At 40.5% G+C, this 17,057-nt stretch overlaps 1 protein-coding gene across 1 annotated transcript in view; it reads left to right on the forward strand.

The window, feature by feature from the left end:
- The first annotated feature begins 754 nt into the window (after positions 1 to 754).
- The window catches only part of LOC103035557 (uncharacterized), a 33,291-nt gene continuing 16,988 nt past the window's right edge, over positions 755 to 17,057 (forward strand). Inside the window, exons 1-5 of the mRNA XM_049482747.1 lie at positions 755 to 2,028; positions 14,033 to 14,194; positions 14,675 to 14,904; positions 15,019 to 15,233; positions 16,809 to 17,016. Coding sequence (XP_049338704.1) covers positions 791 to 2,028; positions 14,033 to 14,194; positions 14,675 to 14,904; positions 15,019 to 15,233; positions 16,809 to 17,016 — 2,053 coding nt within the window. The 5' untranslated portion in view covers positions 755 to 790. The remainder of the gene's footprint in view (positions 2,029 to 14,032; positions 14,195 to 14,674; positions 14,905 to 15,018; positions 15,234 to 16,808; positions 17,017 to 17,057) is intronic.

Consider the following 17,057-nt stretch of genomic DNA (forward strand, 5'->3'; position numbering starts at 1 on the left):
TTGTGTGTCATTGAAGAGTGATGCATCAATAAACCCTCCATTAAACTTCAGAAAAGAGGACTGTACTCCTGAACCCAGCTGTGTGTCCATGAAGAGTGATGCATCAATAAACCCTCCATTAAACTTCAGAAAAGAGGACTGTACTCCTGAACCCAGCTGTGTGTCCATGAAGAGTGAGGCATCAATAAACCCTCCATTAAATTTCAGAAAGGAGGACTGTACTCCTGAACCCAGCTGTGTGTCCATGAAGAGTGATGCATCAAAAAACCCTCCATTAAATTTCAGAAAGGAGGACTGTACTCCTGAACCCAGTTGTGTGTCCATGAAGAGTGATGCATCAATAAACCCTCCATTAAACTTCAGAAAGGAGGACTGTTCTCCTGAACCCAGCTGTGTGTCCAGGAACAGTGACAGGTCAATAAACCCTCCATTAAACTTCAGAGAGGAAGACTGTTCTCTTGAACCCAGCTGTGTGTCCATGAAGAGTGACAGGTCAATAAACCCTCCATTAAACTTCAGAGAGGAAGACTGTTCTCCTGAACCCAGCTGTGTGTCCATGAAGAGTGACAGGTCAATAAACCCTCCATTAAACTTCAGAGAGGAGGACTGTTCTCCTGAACCCAGCTGTGTGTCCATGAAGAGTGACAGGTCAATAAACCCTCCATTAAACTTCAGAAAGGAGGACTGTTCTCCTGAACCCAGCTGTGTGTCCATGAAGAGTGATCAGTCAATAGACACACCACCAAACTTCAGAAAGGAGGACTGTTCTCCTGAACCCAGCTGTGTGTCCATGAAGAGTGATCGGTCAATGGACACACCACATAACTTCAGAAAGGAGGACTGTTCTCCTGAACCCAGCTGTGTGTCCATGAAGAGTGACAGGTCAATAGACCCTCCATTAAACTTCAGAAAGGAGGACTGTTCTCCTGAACCCAGCTGTGTGTCCATGAAGAGTGATCAGTCAATGGACCCTCCACCACTCTTCAGAAAGAATGACTGTTCTCCTGAACCCAGCTGTGTGTCCATGAAGAGTGATGCATCAATAAAGCCTCCATTAAACTTCAGAAAGGAGGACTGTTCTCCTAAACCCAGCTGTGTGTCCATGAAGAGTGACGAGTCAATAAACCCTCCATTAAACTTCAGAGAGGAAGACTGTTCTCTTGAACCCAGCTGTGTGTCCATGAAGAGTGACAGGTCAATAAACCCTCCATTAAACTTCAGAGAGGAAGACTGTTCTCCTGAACCCAGCTGTGTGTCCATGAAGAGTGACAGGTCAATAAACCCTCCATTAAACTTCAGAGAGGAGGACTGTTCTCCTGAACCCAGCTGTGTGTCCATGAAGAGTGACAGGTCAATAAACCCTCCATTAAACTTCAGAAAAGAGGACTGTACTCCTGAACCCAGCTGTGTGTCCATGAAGAGTGATCAGTCAATAGACACACCACCAAACTTCAGAAAGGAGGACTGTTCTCCTGAACCCAGCTGTGTGTCCATGAAGAGTGATCGGTCAATGGACACACCACATAACTTCAGAAAGGAGGACTGTTCTCCTGAACCCAGCTGTGTGTCCATGAAGAGTGACAGGTCAATAGACCCTCCATTAAACTTCAGAAAGGAGGACTGTTCTCCTGAACCCAGCTGTGTGTCCATGAAGAGTGATCAGTCAATGGACCCTCCACCACTCTTCAGAAAGAAGGACTGTTCTCCTGAACCCAGCTGTGTGTCCATGAAGAGTGATGCATCAATAAAGCCTCCATTAAACTTCAGAAAGGAGGACTGTTCTCCTAAACCCAGCTGTGTGTCCATGAAGAGTGACGAGTCAATAAACCCTCCATTAAATTTCAGGAAGGAGGACTGTTCTCCTAAACCCAGTTGTGTGTCCATGAAGAGTGACGGGTCAATAAACCCTCCATTGGACTTCAGGAAGGAGGACTGTACTCCTAAACCCAGCCGTGTGTCCATGAAGAGTGACGGGTCAATGGGGCCTCTATTAAACTTCAGAAAGGAGGAATTTTCTCCTGAACTGAGGTAAAGATAGTTCATAACACTTTACTGTTGGACACTGTTAAAAAGAATACATGAAATCTACATAAGCGCTTCATGACATCTGACACAAACATACATAAACATTTATAAATGCCTATTCTAGAAGACATCAGCTGTCATAAATGCTGCATTTATCAATTTTGATATCAAGCTGGCTGAACAACAAATGTCAGGTAACACAAATGTTTGGTTAGATTGTGACTTTTTCTAATTTGTGAAATGATGCATCAGGTGACTCTTGTGCTCTTATCCTGTTTTTTGGAATATTAGGGTGACGTAATGGTGATGGTTTGACACAGCTTACTGAATGAGGAAACTGATGAATCTGAAAAATGAGAATTTCAAAAAGATGATCTCAAGTAAATAATCTCAAATAATCTGAGTAAACACGGAGATGATAAACCACTGTGTACTAAATACAGTGAGTAAACATACAAGGCCTTACGCTATATTTTTGTGTAATTACAGAAGGATTTCACTTTTATTAATGTCACTGGTTTCCTGAAACAGATACAGCTCCTTATTCTGTATCTTTAAAGAACTCCAACTTAGACCTTCAACTGAACTCCTGACAAATCCTTCCCCAAAATCTAATCCTTGTCTGTAAGGTTAGGTCTTACTTCTCCCTAAACTGCCTTCTTATTTCTTTTGTAAAGAATAAGTAAAGTTTTACTGCTAACAGATTACAAAATCTAGATTATCACACACATAGAAAACAAATGTACTTTTTGTACATGTTTTCAAGTTAAAGTTAACTGCCCAACATCAGAGCCCAACCTCACCACTTGTGTAGCTGAATAGAAGTGAACTCCTGCTGCAAAGAAACAATAGTGTAAGGCCGTGTAACTTTATTCACACTACATATTACAGAGCAGTTTATCATGGCTGTGTTTCCTCAGATTATTTGAGATTATTTACTTGAGATCATATTTTTGAAGTTCTCACTTTGGTTCAGTTTTACCAGCATTACATCACCCTGATACACCTACAATGCTCAGCATGTACACTGTAAACTACTGAGAACTCTGTGATCTAACATTCATTATACTACTGTAAATTATGCTGTGGATTTAGCTGAATGTTTAAATGAATATGATGTAATATATGAGTGTATTTAATGTGTCACTTCCCACAATAATCTACCTATAAACAATGTTATATTTACCAACAGAGTCCAGCAGGAGGCAACAGACACCAACAATATGGAGTTCATAGTCAAGGTGCGTGTGTTTAACTGTAACTGGTATTAGAGCTATGTAAAAAATGAGAACATGTGAACAAATAAAACTTAAACAAATAAAAAAATAATTGTAATAATTGTTCTAAACAAAACTTTAAATTTAATGATAGAAAAACTATTCCCTAATAGCCCCTAATAATTCCCTAATATCCCTAATTTCCCCATTTTGCCAAAATAACCTTAATTAGAACATTTCTTTAAGGTTTGTTGCATTGGATGAAAGAATTACTCACTCCTGTTTGCATGGTTTATTTTATGCACAGCTCATAACAAATCAACACAAAAGTATTAAGATCTGGGAGTTGATTTACCCTTTCCTGAACTCTCTATATCTTTCTTTGAGACATTCCTTGGTGGGTTTACTGGAATGTTTTTGGTCATTGTACCTTCTGATCAGAGATGGAAAGTGTTGAATTACATTTACTTACGATATTGTAATTGAGTAGATTTTCTGAGTAATTTGTCATTTTAAAGTATTTTTAAAAATATTAAATTTTACTTTTACTCAAGTTCATTTTGACACAAGTAATCTACTTCGCTACATTGGAAAACTCCCCATTACTGAGTAAAAAATAAAATGCTGGGAAAAAAACAATTTTCTGAATAAAAAAATAAAATTGGCGCATATGCGCCGGCGCACGGATGCTCGCACATGGAATAACGAGGCAATAACTTCCTCATGCAATGCAAAAAGCTTTAATAGTTTTCTGAAAAACAGTGAAGGTTAATGGAGACGAAAAGTGTTTGTTATCCTGTATGTTAATTAATCGATTAACGTGTATAAATGCCTAAATTAATAGTATATAAAATTCTCTGAAATCTGTATGAAATGCGTCTGTCTGCGCGATGTTAACAGTCGATTGCGGCGAATATAACCTAAATACATTAGCTAATGATCATGGATTACATAGATCCCTTTTAGACATTAAACAACGCTAAACTAAACTGGAGACATATCAAACTGCCTAGGTTAGCTAACCAGTTATTTAGCTAGTTAATCTAGCTAACGGAGCTGCGCTACGTTACATGCTTAACCTGTGTCCACAAATTGGGTTTACCTTTTTCTTGGTGTCTTGGTCTTGGTGGTGAGAGAAATGCCTCATAATGTTCCCTGTGTTTATGTTCCGTTGATTTTATCACACATAGTTTGGGCTGAGTTTTCTTCTCCATGGTCGCGCAGCTAAACCGTCATTTTGTAGTTGGCGCCATGTTGTTTATGCCCATATTTGGGGTTCCGTGTCTAAGTGGTTTAAGTGAATGGGGAATTCGAATTGGCTTTTCAAAAACTGGCCTCTGTCACATTCTGTGGTAAATAAATATGTTCAGAACCATGTACGTTTTATTCTGTGTACATTTACCTCCTTAATATCACTGGATCCTCTGAATTACGAGATCGTTTAAGGGTAGTAATTAGAAAAATGCTAACTTTAAGCTAATGCTTAACTGACGTCACAGCACAGCGGCTGGAAATGACCCCGTACTGGATTCTGCATAACACCACTGAACTCTGGTCAGATCACGTTTTAGATTATTATGCTTCTTCACAGAGGATCATTAAAGCATTTAAACAGGTGAAAACTCTTTCAGTAATGTTGAGCAGTGTGATGTTGAACAGCTTGATGTTGAGCAGTGTGATGTTGAACAGCTTGATGTTGAGCAGCGTGATGTTGAGCAGTGTGATGTTGAACAGCTTGATGTTGAGCAGCGTGATGTTGAGCAGTGTGATGTTGAACAGCTTAATGTTGAGCAGCTTGATGTGGAGCAGTGTGATGTTGAGCAGTGTGATGTTGAGCAGTGTGATGTTGAGCAGCTTGATGTTGAGCAGTGTGATGTTGAACAGCTTAATGTTGAGCAGCTTGATGCTGAGCAGTGTGATGCTGAGCAGCTTAATGTTGAGCAGTGTGATGTTGAGCAGTGTGATGTTGAGCAGTGTGGTGTTGAGCAGTGTGATGTTGAGCAGTGTGATGTTGAGCAGTGTGATGTTGAACAGCTTAATGTTGAGCAGCTTGATGTGGAGCAGTGTGATGTTGAGCAGCGTGATGTTGAGCAGTGTGATGTTGAACAGCTTAATGTTGAGCAGCTTGATGCTGAGCAGTGTGATGCTGAGCAGCTTAATGTTGAGCAGTGTGATGTTGAGCAGTGTGATGTTGAGCAGTGTGGTGTTGAGCAGTGTGATGTTGAGCAGTGTGATGTTGAACAGCTTAATGTTGAGCAGCTTGATGTGGAGCAGTGTGATGTTGAGCAGTGTGATGTTGAGCAGCTTGATGTTGAGCCGTGTGATGTTGAACAGCTTAATGTTGAGCAGTGTGATGTTGAGCAGTGTGATGTTGAGCAGCTTGATGTGGAGCAGTGTGATGTTGAACAGTGTGATGTTGAGCAGCTTGATGTTGAGCAGTGTGATGTTGAGCAGTGTGATGTTGAGCAGTGTGGTGTTGAGCAGTGTGATGTTGAGCAGTGTGATGTTGAGCAGTGTGATGTTGAGCAGTGTGATGTTGAGCAGCGTGATGTTGAGCAGCGTGATGTTGAGCAGCGTGGTGTTGAGCAGTGTGATGTTGAGCAGTGTGATGTTGAGCAGTGTGGTGTTGAGCAGTGTGATGTTGAGCAGTGTGATGTTGAGCAGTGTGGTGTTGAGCAGTGTGATGTTGAGCAGTGTGGTGTTGAGCAGTGTGATGTTGAGCAGTGTGGTGTTGAGCAGTGTGATGTTGAGCAGTGTGGTGTTGAGCAGTGTAATGTTGAGCAGTGTAATGTTGAGCAGTGTGGTGTTGAGCAGTGTGATGTTGAGCAGTGTGATGTTGAGCAGTGTGGTGTTGAGCAGTGTGGTGTTGAGCAGTGTGATGTTGAGCAGTGTAGTCTGTGTTAGAGCTTTAAAAGGCAGATAATAAGAGAAAGAGGCTCTCAGTTCAGCAGCGTTTCCCTGCAGGTTTAATATTTCAACAGCCAATCAGGTTGCTGGTTTTGCGGAGCGCAGAGGAGAGTCAGTGTAGGGAAGCCCCCCTCCACATATATATATATATGTTCAACCTGCCCTGATGTACCTGATCAGCCAAAAACTATTTCATTTTCAAACTGTGTTTATTAATTTAGGATTGCAGGCCTACTGCAAGCTATAATGAACGAAAATTAATTTAGCTAACTAGTCTAACTAATCTAGAAGATGTTGTGGATAGCCAGAATTTAATACAAAACTTTATGTTTGTAGTTTAAAGCAGTTTCTTAACCCTGATCACAGCCATACAATTGTGTTTTCCACTGGATCCAACTAATCAGCTAATAAACAATCCTTTAATGAGTTTACCTGTTAAAATCCCTTAGCTCCCTATCGACCATAGATCAATCATTATGTATATCCAGCAGTGTATTAAACACATCATACCACCACAACAATATGCAGGAACAGGTTTGAGAAACACTGTGACTTCTATTCATTCGTAGTTCACAGTAAGACCATGTCCTGAGTAAATAGAGGGATTCCCACAAATCCAAATGTTTTTTTCTGCATTTTTTATTTACTGTAATTGTATGTTTTGAGCAACTATACAGCAATTTAGTCAATAGTGTGACAATGTTTAAGCAAGTTTGTAAAAAGCATAAAGAGAAGGATGTTGCAAAAGAAACGCTAGTTGATTTTTATATCTTTTGTGAATGTTGCAGAATTAATTTATTTTAATAGTTCAGGGATAGTTTTAGGGTTTGTTAGAATTTGTTCAAATCTCAAGTATTGTCGTGTAAGAATTACATGTGTAGGAATGTCCACAACATTTTAGTGTCAACAAAGGTAGACCTATTAGATTCTAAACATCTAATTGTAGTGTGTAAGTGGTTCACAGGTGGTTATTTTAGATTTCTTGTAAACCCGTCTTACAATGTAAGGGAGACTGAACCTCGATTGGGGTATTGGGATGACTTTAAGCGGGCGGCAGAAAATGTCCCTTATTTTTAAATCCAAAACTTCACAGGTATGGTTACTAGCAGTGGCTGGGGTGCCGCCCCCTTTAAAATTGTTCAGATAATAAAATGAATTAATTATGAACTGCAAAATATTTAGAAATATATTCAATCACACTGTGTGCTTAATAAACATGTTAGAATTTGTTAAAAGAATAAATACATATTTTTATTTAATTGCTCACATTGTGCACACTTCCTATGTGCAGGGCGCCGGTCTAATGAGAGTGTATGTAGGCACGTCAGCTTTTGGCAAGCAGGTGATCTGAGACTGATTTTTAGGGTTCAAGCACCGAAGGTGCGTAGAACCCTATTGTTTTTGCTAAATTTTTTCTTATTATTAGGGGTTCGAGCACGTAGTGCTAGAAACCCTATTGTAATTGTTCTGATTATTAGGGGTTCGAGCACGTAGTGCTAGAAACCCTATTGTAATTGTTCTGATTATTATTATTAGGGGTTCGAGCACGTAGTGCTAGAAACCCTATTGTAATTGTTCTGATTATTAGGGGTTCGAGCACGTAGTGCTAGAAACCCTATTGTAATTGTTCTGATTATTATTATTAGGGGTTCGAGCACGTAGTGCTAGAGACCCTATTGTAATTGTTCTGATTATTATTATTATTAGGGGTTCGAGCACGTAGTGCTAGAGACCCTATTGTAATTGTTCTGATTATTAGGGGTTCGAGCACGTAGTGCTAGAGACCCTATTGTAATTGTTCTGATTATTAGGGGTTCGAGCACGTAGTGCTAGAGACCCTATTGTAATTGTTCTGATTATTATTATTATTAGGGGTTCGAGCACGTAGTGCTAGAAACCCTATTGTAATTGTTCTGATTATTATTATTATTAGGGGTTCGAGCACGTAGTGCTAGAAACCCTATTGTAATTGTTCTGATTATTAGGGGTTCGAGCACGTAGTGCTAGAGACCCTATTGTAATTGTTCTGATTATTAGGGGTTCGAGCACGTAGTGCTAGAGACCCTATTGTAATTGTTCTGATTATTATTATTATTAGGGGTTCGAGCACGTAGTGCTAGAGACCCTATTGTAATTGTTCTGATTATTAGGGGTTCGAGCACGTAGTGCTAGAGACCCTATTGTAATTGTTCTGATTATTATTATTATTAGGGGTTCGAGCACGTAGTGCTAGAAACCCTATTGTAATTGTTCTGATTATTAAGGGTTCGAGCACGTAGTGCTAGAAACCCTATTGTAATGGTTCTGATTATTATTATTCTTATTCTTTTTCTGCCATAGAAGTGATTGGGCAGAAGAAACCGTAAGGCCTACAGGGCTGAGACTTGGTCATATGGTAGTACTTCTCACCGCTACTCAGATTCAAAAGATGAGCCCGATCGGCCTCAAGGGGGCGCTATGGCGAAGGTCAACGCGTTTGGCCTCGTAACTCCTACGCCCTGATAGCTAGAGCAAAAATTCTTGCATTATATGATTCCTTGGTTAATGGCAAATCAAAAAGGTCAAGATTTTTTACTATTTAGCATAATATGCAAAACCTACTTTTGAGAACTTTTCCTAGGGTCATTGACCAATCCTGTCATATTTGGTGTCAAACAACTCAGCAGAGTCCCAACCTCAATAATTATCGAAAAAATTGAGAAATTTTTAAACAATATGGCCGCCATATGCAAATTAATCTTACCGTGGCACACCCAAATTTACTCTAACAGCTGTAACTTTTGAATGCTTAAACCTACACTAATGCCACTTTACAACTTTGATGCCAACATGATTCTGAGGTAGCCCGTCAATCTGTGTAGACATACGCCCCCAGGGGGCGGAGCCAAAGCTAAAAATCTGTTTCTCAGGAACCGTACAAGCTATGAAGCTCTCCTTTGGCATGTATCATCTATGGCCTATGTCCTAATGTTTTACAGAAGGAAAATTTGATATGCAAATTTTTGCAATCGTTATTAGCCAATCAGATTCCAGCAAGCTTTTGACAGGCTAAACAATGACCAATCAGGACGATACTTATACCCTACATGTATCTCAGGGCCTTCTATCATCCATTAAAATTATTATTATTAGTGTTTTTGCTAAAATTTTTCTTATTATTATTATTCTTTTTCCTCAGAAAAAACAGTTGTGCAGCCTAAACTGTAAGTCCTAGAGACATGAAACTTGGTAGGTAGATGTAGGATCAGTGCATCTCGGCGGACAACAAAAATGGCACCAATTGGTCAAGTGTTGGCGCTATAAACAAGGAAATTCATTTTTTCACATTTTTCTCAATAACTCACAAACCATAAAACCTACATTCAAAATTCTTTTTTGATGGATTCCTTGGGTCAATACCTACAACTTTCCAATTTGGACCATGCACTTCCGTCTACTTAGATTTTTTGCTAATTTGCATAATATGCAAAACATACTTTCGCGAACTAGTCCTAGGAATTTTGACCAATCCTGGCATGTTTGGTATCAAAATACTCGATAGAGCATGGGCTTAAATATTCATCAAAAAAATGTTGAAATTTGTAAACAATATGGCCGCTATATGCAAATTAGTCCTTCCGGATATATGCCCCATTCACTTCAAAAGTTAAATTTGGAACACTGTTTCTCAGCAACCTTGCAACCTGAAAATTTGCATGCAGAATCTATCATACAGCCTCTAAAGGATGCTCAAAGGACAACTGAATCAATTAACATGGCTGAACACCATCAGCCAATCAGCATTCAGTAGACATTTTGCAAGCTGAATGTTGCCCAATCTGGATGACACTTGGCAGTTATGTTCAGGTGGAGACACTGTAGTGACCTGCAAAGTGCTGAAACAATCCGGCCACTGGGGGCGCTGTTCCAAAAAAACTAGTACATGTCAATCATACTGTACTATTTTGATATCTAATTGATGGAGAGATGATTAAGATTCATTAAAAACATTTGTGAAAATTTCACATACAATAGTGTCCAGGCATCAAGCAATCTGTGCGTCCTTGGAATTTCTAACCTAAATTGCTGTAACTCTGCAGTATTTGCTGTAATCTCACAATGTTAAAGACCTCTGTACAATATCACTCTGATGAAGCGCCATTTAATTCAGAACTAGATTTAGAATAACTTTGTAATTACATGTCATATCAGAACATGCACTTCTTTGTGCCTCTGCTCAACATTAATAACAGGTGAAAGACTTTTGATCATTTGTAAATGTGACAGAGTGTCTCCAATTATGTTAGACCTTCTTACACATCATCATCTTATGCTCTAGTAGGCACCATTGTGCCAGTTGGTGCTCGATGAAGTGCCATTTAATTCAGAACTAGATTTAGAATAACTTTGTGATTACATGTCATGTCAGTCAATGCACTTCTTGGTGTTAATTTAAACTTGTTTGGTCAAACATTTCAGCTTGTTTTGCAAAGGTTAAAAGGTCAATCTGAACACCACTTTGGGAACATTCTGGTTGAAGCCACCTGATCAATACCCATAACATATCCTACAAACTTAAATAGATTTGCATTTTTTTACATCCTGTGATTGGATAATTCCCAAATCGCCCCATTAGCTCAGCTACTGATGACTAAATAGAAAGTACAAAATAACATACATTTTCCAGTCCAAAGCTTCAGCTGGACAATACACCCTCCGTAATGTTAACACGAGACGCATCACTAATCCGAATTTCAGTTCCACAGTTTACCCTGAACCACCAGCAGCTTCAGTCTGCGGCTGACTGAGTAACTTTAGCTGTTTTTCTACCAAACAATGTGGACAATCTGGAGAGTTTTCACTTTGGAGACGCCGAACAGCAGAACAGCTAACCTACATGTAAGTTAATATTTGTAAATTCAGAGTCTGAGGGGTGAGCAGATTAACACCAGCAGTCTATTAGCATAGCTAGCATTAGCATTAGCACCCACAGCTGCATTCTGGTGTTGTAAAGGTATTAACTACAGACTGGATTAATCTAAAGTCATAATACACATATCCTACAAAACCACAGGGTCTACAAACACTAACCAGCACAAACACACCCATCTGTTTGTAAAGAAAAGTGATGAATTAAGTTCGGAAATAGAGTTAGCCTCGCTAGTTAGCCGTTAGCATTTCCATTAAAATCTGCAGTCTGTTAGCTCAGCTAGCGTCGGGCCGTCAGAAGCAATCCGGTGTTAAGAAGGTATAATAAAGTAACTTAAGAGAACTACAGCCATAATACACACTGAATACCAAACCACAGTCCCTACCCACTCTAACCAGCTCTGAGAAATTAATCTGTTATTAAAAAACAGTGATTAATTCAGCTCGGAAATACAGTTAGGGTCACCGGTTAGCCGTTAGCCATTGCACTATGTTACCTGTCAAAATAAAAGTCTCCTGCGCAACCAGTGCAAAAGATTAATCTAGAGCCTTGCATTTAATATTTAACATATTTAATATTTAACTTTTTTATATTTAATACAAAAAAGAAAACTATTGTGTGTTTGTATATAAAATGTGTCAAATACGTTACTTTGGAATGCATTTACATTAAATGTGTATACTCTTGGTCTGTGTGGTCTGTTTCAGCCTCATTATGTTACTTTAATCATAGTACTACTTATAAACAAAAATAGCCCTTTTATCTGTATTTATATTGGCAGTTTTATATTGGATTGGAGCTGAAAAAAGTAATATTTAGAATAAAAATGTAATTTCATAAAATCACTTCATAATCTTTGTTTATGTTTTTTGTATTAAGATTTGTTTTATTTGTTTGTTTTTAATTTGTTGGTTTGTTAATACGCTGTATAGTTACTGTCGGAGTTCTCTGGTGTTGCGCTGAAAAGAGTCCCCTGCTGATCTCTGCAGCTCCGCTGGGAGTTCAGTTCACTCCGCTGTAGCATTAGCTTAATGATAGCATTTTTCTCATTACGACTCTTAAATGATCTCGTAATTCAGAGGATCCAGTGCTGTTCAGGAGTAAAATGTACACAGAATAAAACGTATAGGGTTCTGAACATGTGATAGAGACGTGTTTTTGAAAACCCTATTCATTTTTCTCATAGGGAAAAAACGCTTAGACACGGAAGCTGTACGAGGACTACAAAACGACACATGACTTCAGTGGTCTATGTTTATTACGGTTAGCGAGAGAGATGCGGTGTGAATCAGCTGTGTAGCCTGGGGTCTGTGCGTGCGACTCGGGGGAACCGGTGTTCTGTCGAGTTATGCTACCCATCGATATGTGCTTCTTTTGGATGATTTCATGTTTTTATTGGAAACATTAAACAATCTGCTTCAATGTAAAAAAAAAAACCATGTAAATATCAGTTAAAGCAAAGAAAAAGTTAAAAAATAATAATGAAATGTAAACCTATAAAAATATGGTTTATAGTCACATATATGAAAAAAAAAATGGATCATAGAAACCTATGCCACTTGTTCTTGAAAACGTTTTATGGGGTGGTCTGAACAAATACTGCCTGAAAATTTAATTTATGATTTGTTGTACTTTTTTGCATCAAATAATTAAAAGTAACTATGTAACTTTTACTCAAAGTACATTTTAAATTGAGTACTTTTTTACTTTTTACTTGAGTAGATTTTTAGATGGGTACTTTTACTTTTACTTGAGTAGAATTTTAGCAAAGTAAAGGGACTTTTGCTTAATTACAATTTTCAGTACTTTTCCACCTCTGCTTCTGAAACAGTGAAGATTTGATGGTGGATCTATGATGGAGAGCTTGCCAAGCCCTGCTGCAGTAAAGCAGCCTCATCTTTCATCTAGTGGATTCAGCTTTGTATTAATCTCTGCACACTGTTCCAGAAGTCCTCATTTTGATCTAGGTGTTCTCTGGTATTCTTTAGTTTTGCCCTGATGCTCCATGATAATTAAACTTATGCTCTTTCTGATGGTAGATGCTGTGGGCGGAGCTACCTGTAGGTCCTGTGATGATTTAAGTGCTGGCCATGTTGATTTAAGTGTTCTTCACTTTTGATTTATGATTTCTAATTGATTTTAGATGTTTTAAAGCTCTTCCCAGACCCATCTACATCTACATCCTACTTTCTGAAGGATCAGATAGCTCTTTGGATCTGGCCAATCAATTTTCCAGTTAAGATCAACCTAAACTAAACTAATATCTAAGGTTTAAATAAGAAAGATTTTCCAACATGCTCTCTAACAGTAGTCTAATCATCTGCAGCGAATGCACTGCACCTCATTCTAATTTTACATATTGTAAGTAGTTTTAAATGTGAGGTTGTCTTAACATTTCTCTCACAATAAATTAATATTTTTATGCATTATATTTTACAACAAAATATTTAAAAGTTTTTATTCCCAAATTATTAAGAAAAGTGAATGTTCACTGAATTGCTAGTTATGTTTAGAGCAGCTTTGTTATTTTGGAACAGAAATAAACTGTTTTTATTCACCTCAGACAGTTTTATTTGTGATGTGATGTTTAGTTTAACTTGTGGTAAAGCTCATTCATACAGTATAATTAAACAACTTTAATTATTAAGTAATGTCTTACCATTTAAAATTTATGCTATTACACTTTATTTGGCGTACGAGCCACACCTTTACTCCTCCCACTCTCCAACCTATATAAACCGTCACTTCCTCTCTACCTGCGTGTCGAACAAACTCGCACGTGGCGTTGGCTCCCGCTACTTTCCTGATCCGCGATGGTCCTCCACCTGTATGTCCACTGTCTCCTGCCGCCGGCGTTCCCTTCTACCCTGGCTTCTCCACCGCCACTGCTCCCGGCTGCATTCCCTGGTGATGGCGTGTTTTCCCGGCTGCCGCGGCTGGCATCTCCTCAGCCTGATCTGGCCTCTCCCGCAAGGTCGCCTTCAGGATTCGGCGACTTTTTTCTCTCCCTCACCGTGGCCGGCGCCCACGTCGCTGCATCTCCCGGCATCACCGCCGCTGCTGCTGCCCCGCCCAGCGTCTGCGCTGTTTCACCGGACTTCTCTTCATCCGTGTCGGCGCTGCTTGCGCCCCTCCGGCAGGTCCCCGTATTGGTTCGTGTCTGTTTTTGGTTTACAGTTGGAACTTCGGTTCGGACTCCCGCGGCCAGTTTTCCCTGTTTCCCCCCCCCGCGGCGTTCCTCAGCCGCTCCTCAGCCGCTCCTCCTCTCTCTCTCTCCCCTCTCTCCTCTCTTCTCTCTCTCCTCTCTCTCTCTCATTACTCGTCATCTAACCCCTCCATCCAGCCCCTCCCTCCATCATCCAACTCCTCTGTCTCTCTCTCTCTCTCTCTCTCTCATTACTCATCATCCAACCCCTCCCTCCATCATCCAACCCCTCCCTCCATCATCCAACGCCTCTCTCTCTCTCTCTCTCTCTCTCCCTCTCATTACTCATCATCCCACCCCTCCCTTCATCCCACCCCTCCCTCCATCATCCAACCCCTACCTCCATCACCCAACCCCTACCTCGTCGTCCTGCTGCCATGTGGCTTCCTGTCTGGCTTCTGTCTCCCACAGCGTGCCTTACCAGCAGCTCCTGTCCCATCATCCCTGCCTTCCTCTTCATCCTCACCCCTTTCATCGCTATCCCTCGCCACCTTCACCCTCGCTTTATCATCTTACCATCATCGTTTTTGTCGCCATAATCATCGCCCTCATTGTCTTCGCCACCATCACTGCCATCTTAATCTTCATGGCCATCTTAATCACCGTCTTCATCACCATTGTCATCGCCACCATTTCTGCCTGCATCACTGCCTTCATCGCCATTGCCTCCATCATTGCCATCTTCATAACCATCTTGGCCATCTTCATCACCATCTTCATCGCCACCATCTCTGCCTGCATCGCTGCCATCACAGTCATTGCCTTTATCACCGCCATCATCATCAAGACCTTCTTCGTCACCACCGGCATCGTCGCCACCATCTCTGCCTTCATTAACGCACTAATTACCTTTAGTGCCATCTTCGTCGCCATCTACCGATCATCATCACCAGCTTTGCCTTCATCGTCTTTGTCTATGATCATCTTTGCCATGATCATCTACCTACTTTTCTACACTTCCCCGGGTCAAGTTGGACCGCCATGGGCACCCTGTCTACCTTACTTGGTTGCGCCTGTTATGCGACGTGGAGCAACAGCCTTTTCTTTGGGGCTTTAAACTTCACCACAAGCATCATTCCACAATTCGTTTGACACCATACTCCACTTCAACCGATTCTGACTCCCTGGACCTCATCCTCCATGCTGTCATTCCAGTACACTCCATTCAGATAGGCTGGCAACACCACAAAACACCTCACTCTTTCCCTAGACCTCCACTTGCCTTCATCATCTTGCCAGCATTTGTTCTTATCCGCTCTCCCTTTTACCCCTGCCTTAATTATCTCTCTGCCTTAATTTCCTCTGCCTCTATTCTTCCTCAACCATTACTACAATCTCCTCACCCTTTCCAACCACTACCTATTCTCCGTTCATCAGAGATGTCAACGAGAGCCTTGCGCTCTCAAGCAGCACCTACTTCACTTCTCATATCCTGTCTTACTGTATTATTTGCCCTGTGCAGGTTACATCTCCCCCTTTACTTCAACATCTTAAAACCATTTCGTCCCTTCTACTTATGTAAATCTGTTCTCACGATTGTCTGACAGATCTCACTATCCTAGATTAATTAACCTTACCCTCAAATCAGACACATAATTCACCAGCTCAAATCAGCGCAGCCCCTGGCTCTCCCAAGGACTACCTGACTATACGAGCCCTGTTAGAGGCTCGGGGTTATACTGGTTGAGTATTTGAAGTTATGGAGCAGTGCGATTCCGGTAAGAGAAGCGCGGAGAGAGAGAGAGTGCCACTTCACAATTTATTGTGGAAAGGGAAAGTTGCTGTTTACAGATGTTCAATTTGTATGTGGTTTGTAGACAAGTTACGCACACCAACTCAAATGCAGCAAGTCTAACTCCCTGGAAAATATGGTGGTCAGGCTGTAATTGCTGATTCACTCTATTGTGCTTAAACAGTGTCTAAATGGCCTAAATGGGCCTTTTGGAAAGCTCAGCTGAGCAAATTTTTTTCCAGGTAAAGAGTTCTGTGATTAGTCTAATGAGTAGGACAGGTGCGGTGAACACCTGATTTGCTTTCTGCACAAAAAATGCATTCAAAGAATTTCATGATTGCACTATTTCAAATTATTCTAATTCGTTGACCAGCACCTGTATATAAACTGTCACTTCCTCTCTACCTGTGTGTCGAACAAACTCGCACCCACCTCCTCCCCATCTTCCTCATTCATTCATTTTCCCCCTTTCTCATCCCGTATCTTTGTGTGGGGGGGGCTTCAGCTTTACGCTTTTCCAGCAAAGCTGCCCCGAACTCCTGCCCAATCATCTGAGTTCGCCCCCCTTCTCTTTTCCTTCTCTTTCAGTAAGGGCGTGGGGAAACAAATAACTTACTTCATGTGTAAGTAAAGTCAAGTAGTGTCAAACATGTTTTCTCTGGAACTCTTACTGTATCTGGTGTTTTATATCAAGTAATTGGTAAATATTATCGCATAATAATTTGAAATAATTATCATCATGATCGGTCCAATACAATAAAAAGTCTCAGCACTAACTAACAGGTCCTGGTTCTGAATTATATGTTTAATCAGGAGCTGGGGCAGAAAGTCATCTCTCTGGTAAAGAAGCAGCTGAAGAGGTTTGAGAAGATCCTGAAGAGTCTGGATTACCCAGCATGCTCTGGGAGAGAGGAGGAGAATGAGGAGGATGAGAGCGCTGTCAGAGAGGAAGCGCTGAAGATCACACTGGACGTCCTGAGGAACATGAACCAGATAGACCTCGCTAACACACTGCAGATCAGTAAGAGCTCAGGGTTATTTATAGGGCTGGAAGATACTGTA

This window comes from Astyanax mexicanus, chromosome 8 (genome assembly GCF_023375975.1).
Source record: "Astyanax mexicanus isolate ESR-SI-001 chromosome 8, AstMex3_surface, whole genome shotgun sequence".
Taxonomy (NCBI): Eukaryota; Metazoa; Chordata; class Actinopteri; order Characiformes; family Acestrorhamphidae; genus Astyanax; species Astyanax mexicanus.